This window comes from Cyprinodon variegatus, unplaced genomic scaffold (assembly GCF_000732505.1).
Source record: "Cyprinodon variegatus isolate N-32 unplaced genomic scaffold, C_variegatus-1.0 Scaffold462, whole genome shotgun sequence".
Classification (NCBI taxonomy): Eukaryota; Metazoa; Chordata; class Actinopteri; order Cyprinodontiformes; family Cyprinodontidae; genus Cyprinodon; species Cyprinodon variegatus.
In genome coordinates, this window is record NW_015150915.1 from 46,895 (window position 1) to 51,473 (window position 4,579).

At 35.7% G+C, this 4,579-nt stretch overlaps 1 protein-coding gene across 2 annotated transcripts in view; it reads right to left on the minus strand.

Annotated features, from left to right (window-relative positions):
* Positions 1-1,786, minus strand: part of klhdc1 (kelch domain containing 1) — a 20,779-nt gene extending 18,993 nt beyond the window's left edge. Inside the window, exons 1-2 of one of the 2 annotated variants that reach the window (XM_015389481.1) lie at positions 1,677-1,786; positions 1,364-1,488 (exon numbers count right to left, since the gene is read on the minus strand). In XM_015389481.1, the coding sequence (XP_015244967.1) occupies positions 1,364-1,471 (108 nt within the window). In that variant the 5' untranslated portion in view covers positions 1,472-1,488; positions 1,677-1,786. Of the gene's footprint in view, positions 1-1,363; positions 1,489-1,672 lie in introns of both variants that reach the window. The other variant, XM_015389482.1, reaches the window with a different exon arrangement.
* Between the last annotated feature and the right edge of the window lie 2,793 nt (positions 1,787-4,579).

The following is a 4,579-nucleotide window of genomic DNA, read 5'->3' on the forward strand; positions in this document are numbered from 1 at the left end:
TCGCAATAATTCAAGTATCGTGATACATCGTGATACGAATCGAATCATGACTTCTTTGGCAATACCCACCCCTATTACAGACTGATTTAGACATTTGCAAATCTGAATACAGATTTGTGGACTTTTTGCACATTTGCAAATCAATTTCACACATTTGCAGATACTCGTTCAGACAGACTGCACTCCACACACATTTGTAAATCATTTTGCAACATTTGCTCCCATTTTACTGCTGCTGCTACTTTTAGACACAGCAGGCAAACCTGTGGCAAGCCGGGCGATGGGAAAGAAGGAGAAGATGATGAGAAAAAGAGAGCAGCGAAAGTGTGGACTGCTGGAAGAACTGTGGTGAACTGGTGAAAGAAAAGTGAAATCGCGTGCTCAAAGATGACCCTGCACATTTAGAGGATGTTTGGCTCAACCTGCTGCTGTGAAGCAGGATTCTTCACCATGAACAGTCAAACCCAGGTTTAAAGCCTTCAAGGTCTTGACGACTTAAAAGAATTTAGCTTAAAGTCTCCAGTAAGGAAATATGGATATATGTGAAACACATTTATCAGTGTATTTCTCCTACAGATTTTGTAATTGTATAAAGTTAATTATATAAAGTAAATTTTCCTGTTCCAATAGGAAAATTAACAAGCAAAACATCCGTATTTTCTAAATAAAGACAAACTATACTTCCCCACACCCTTTGCTAACAAATAGACGCATATATCCAAACATCCATGCTTTCTAGACAAAAGGTATAGTGGATAAAATTATTTGAACATCTTTTCCATTGTCATTACTTACCTACTTTTATCAATAATCATTCTGCATAAAATTGATATTTACAACCACTAATATTTATATACATTTATTATTAAGTTTTTATTAAAACAGTTACTTATCTATGATTTCACTGCACTCCTGGATGACTTGCAGTGATGCATCATTTCTTCTTTACCCCATAAAAAAATATATCTATTTCTGAAAAGAGCATTGATTCTGTATTTATCATATTTAATGTTAGTCTATTGATGTGCATAATCAACCACAGTGTTTTTGTTTTTCAAGTAGTTGTAAATATATAAAAAATTAAAATGTTTTGAATATTCCAGTTAAGAGTATTACTGCTGCCTATGTCTGAATTAGAGGGGGGAAATGGTAGGGGTGGCCACCTGGGCCCCCATCTAGCTCCGCCCCTGCCGGCACACGTTTGGAGCAAAACGTCCCGGCCGGCAGCCGGCTGTAAAAGCGGACACGAAACGGGGTGAAGAGAAAAAACAAACGATAAACATAGAAACAACACCAGCTTCAGTGTGTTGTGAGGAACACGCGCTGCTTTTGGTGACATAACTGTGTTTTTTTTCTTTCTCACCATGTAGCCCCCCCACACATAGAGCAGGCTGTCCAGCACCACAGCCGTGTGTCCGCTCCTTTCCCGGGCCACAAGCTCCGAGCAGTGCCGCTCAAAGGCGGGGTCCATCCTCCGTGGTCTGTCAGCTACCAAAAAAACAATCAAAATATTGTCTTTTCAATAAAAAAATATATATTTAAATGTCTTTAAAGCAGCCGAGAGGGCGAGGACTTACAACATTCATATGTCAGAAAGCTTATTATCTCCTTACAGTCTGATTATACCTCCGGCTATCAGCTAAAAACCATTATTGATCCTTTTTAAACATACTCACGGATTACAGTCCGACTCCAACTGTCGAGTTTCTGATTTTCATGCTTTTAAATTCAGCTTTCAGACCCGCTACGAGTTCATCTCCTCAACCGTCAGCTGTGTAAACACTCCTTCAAAATAAAACAACACTTCCGGGTCTCTCCTTTCAGCATAAAATACAACATAAATAAAACTTTTCATTATGTTTGCTTAAAAATATATATAAAATACACGTAAACATGTTGAATTCGTTAGAAATAAGATGTTAAACTGACTTACTTTTAATACAATTCTTATTGCTATGTAATAATACAGTTATATAAGTATGAAAAAGCATATTCTTGTAATTCTGCATAGTTAAAATTGTTCAGAGGAGAGCAGAAGGCTGCATAATGAGGGTCAAAGAGGAAGGTTATCTATCTTCATGAGCCGAGACAAATTATCTGAAGGTCATCAGGCAAAAACAACCTACTGAGTCATCTTTCTCTGAATGCATTTAAACTCTCTCAAGTCAATATTATAGATCTATCTTTTGAAGGAAAAACATAATTTCCTTATGATAACTTTTTCAGTATAAACCTTGACCCCTCTGGGTGGACATCCTGTCTTTGCTGGCCTCTGAATTGATTAGTTATGTGTGAGCAGAAGAAATGTTTCAAGAACTTTTAGCAGCATTGATTTGTAATTGGATTTGACCTTAAATATTTGCGATGTTATTACAGCTACATAAGATAGCACTAAAGTGTCCCTTTTTGTCTTTTGTTTTACATTTTAGCTCAATAGCTCAACAGATTGACTCAATATTATTACAAAACGTGAAACTCTGGATTTGAAAAAGCCCCTCACTTTCTCTTCAGTAGAGGTTTTAGAAATAATTGTTTTGGCCATATATTGCCTGATATAATTTTGATCTTTCACTTCCTAGTATTGATTATAAGAAAACAAACATGGTTACCTAAAACAATGAGGGGAAAATGGCAGAAAGCTCTGTGAAGCCCTTTTGCTGTGCGGAGCAGCATCTGTATTTGAGGCCGTCACAGTGGACGGCGTGGACTGACTGAAACCCCAAACAATATTGATACCAAAATAATGTCTAATATCAGGTATTTTGTGTGAAAGCCGTGAAGGGATTAAAAATGTCTTCATAAACTCTATGTTTATTTTTATTTTATTTATTTTTAAGAGAGTATATTATTTCCTTCATCGCCATACAGCATCATCCTTGTGTCTAAAGGCATGCTTATAGATGGGATTTTTAAAATATTTTGGATAACTTTCTTCCAGAAATCATTCATTATATCACATATCCAAACACAATGAATGGACAAGTCTCTAAAGCTATTAAAAGAAGTATCTGGTATTCTATGTGTTCAATTTCACCTCATAAAACCGCATGTACTTCCTGCGTAGAGAGCCCACCTGCCCCCACCCATCCTCCCCACCTTCTCCAGAAGCACCATAGAGAGCGTTCTGACCAGCTGTCTCACTGTGTGGTGTGGAGGCTGCAGCGCCTCAGACTGGAAGAAGGTGAGAACAGCAGAGAGGATCATCGGGTTTCCCCTTCTCTGCATTAAAGACATTTCATCCCAGCGCTGCGTGTCCCGAGCCCAAAAAATCATAAATGACCCCTCACCCCCCCACCATGGACTGTTCTCCCTGCTGCCCTCTGGGAAGAGGCTTCACAGCATTCAATGCAGGACCAGCAGCTTCTACAGCAGCTTCTTCCCCACCGCCATCAGACTGATGAATGTTGAAAACTCTAAATCATGTCACAGACTCTGCATCAAACTGACAACTCCAAACCAAAAGACTGCAGATTTGCTCCATATATATTTAATGCTCTAAACTTCCATATCAATGCATTTTTTTAACACCATGTTTTTTCTCCAACAATGTTTTACATCACTGCTGCACTTTATGGAATATAAATGTTCTTTTACTGTTTGGAAAGCTGTAGTAAACAAAATTCCTTTTGTATTCACTCTGTGATTACTAAATGACAATAAAAGTTGTCAAAGTCTAAGTTTGCATTTGCCATTTGTATTGTAGTAGTAGTTTCAACTTCTGTGATTTCTGTAAACTTAGATTTCATAATCTCATCACATTCAAATTTTTTATTTGTTTCACAGCTTTTAATTTTCTATGCCAGATTTTTATTTTTATATTAAAGCTTTTTTGCTCCTCATGATTGAGTTTACAGGTACTGTAATAGATTATATCTTGTGTCATTACTTTATTACACATGATTTATTAAATACAATTCTCGGAGCTTTTTGAACCATGAACCTGAAATTTAACCAAAATTATGAAAGTAAAACTAATACTAAAACCAATAGAAACTAAACTAAAACTAATACCCAATAAAAAGAAGGAGGGCAGAAATAGATGATAAAATATATCCACATGTACAGAAGAAGAGACGGTCATTAAGGTTAACCAAACCTAGAAAAAAACAAAAATAGAACTTTAGGGAACATTTTCTTAAACTAAATTAATATAAACTGTAACTAAAAGGCTAAAACTAACCTACTAAAACTGTACTGTACATTTATGAAGCTAATTAAAACCAACTAAAGTTATCCAAATAATTTTATAAATGTAAGATTTATTTGAATCCTGGACCTAAAATTCTGCCGACTTTTTAAGAGAATAAAACTGGCAATCAAACAAATACAAACTAAACTAAGAATTATTAAAATGATAATTAAAAACTAACAAACCCATTCAGAAAACAAGTTAAAACCAACTAAATTAGATACAAAAGTATGTATATTAAAAAAGGAAAAAGCCTAAACTAACGTAAGAGATTAAATTAAATTCAGCATATAAACTAATACTCTTTATTTTTATCTCCTGCCTGTTAGGCACATATTTAGATCTTTTTTATTTTGGTATCGGTTGTTTTAGAGGAAGTGACGTAATGTG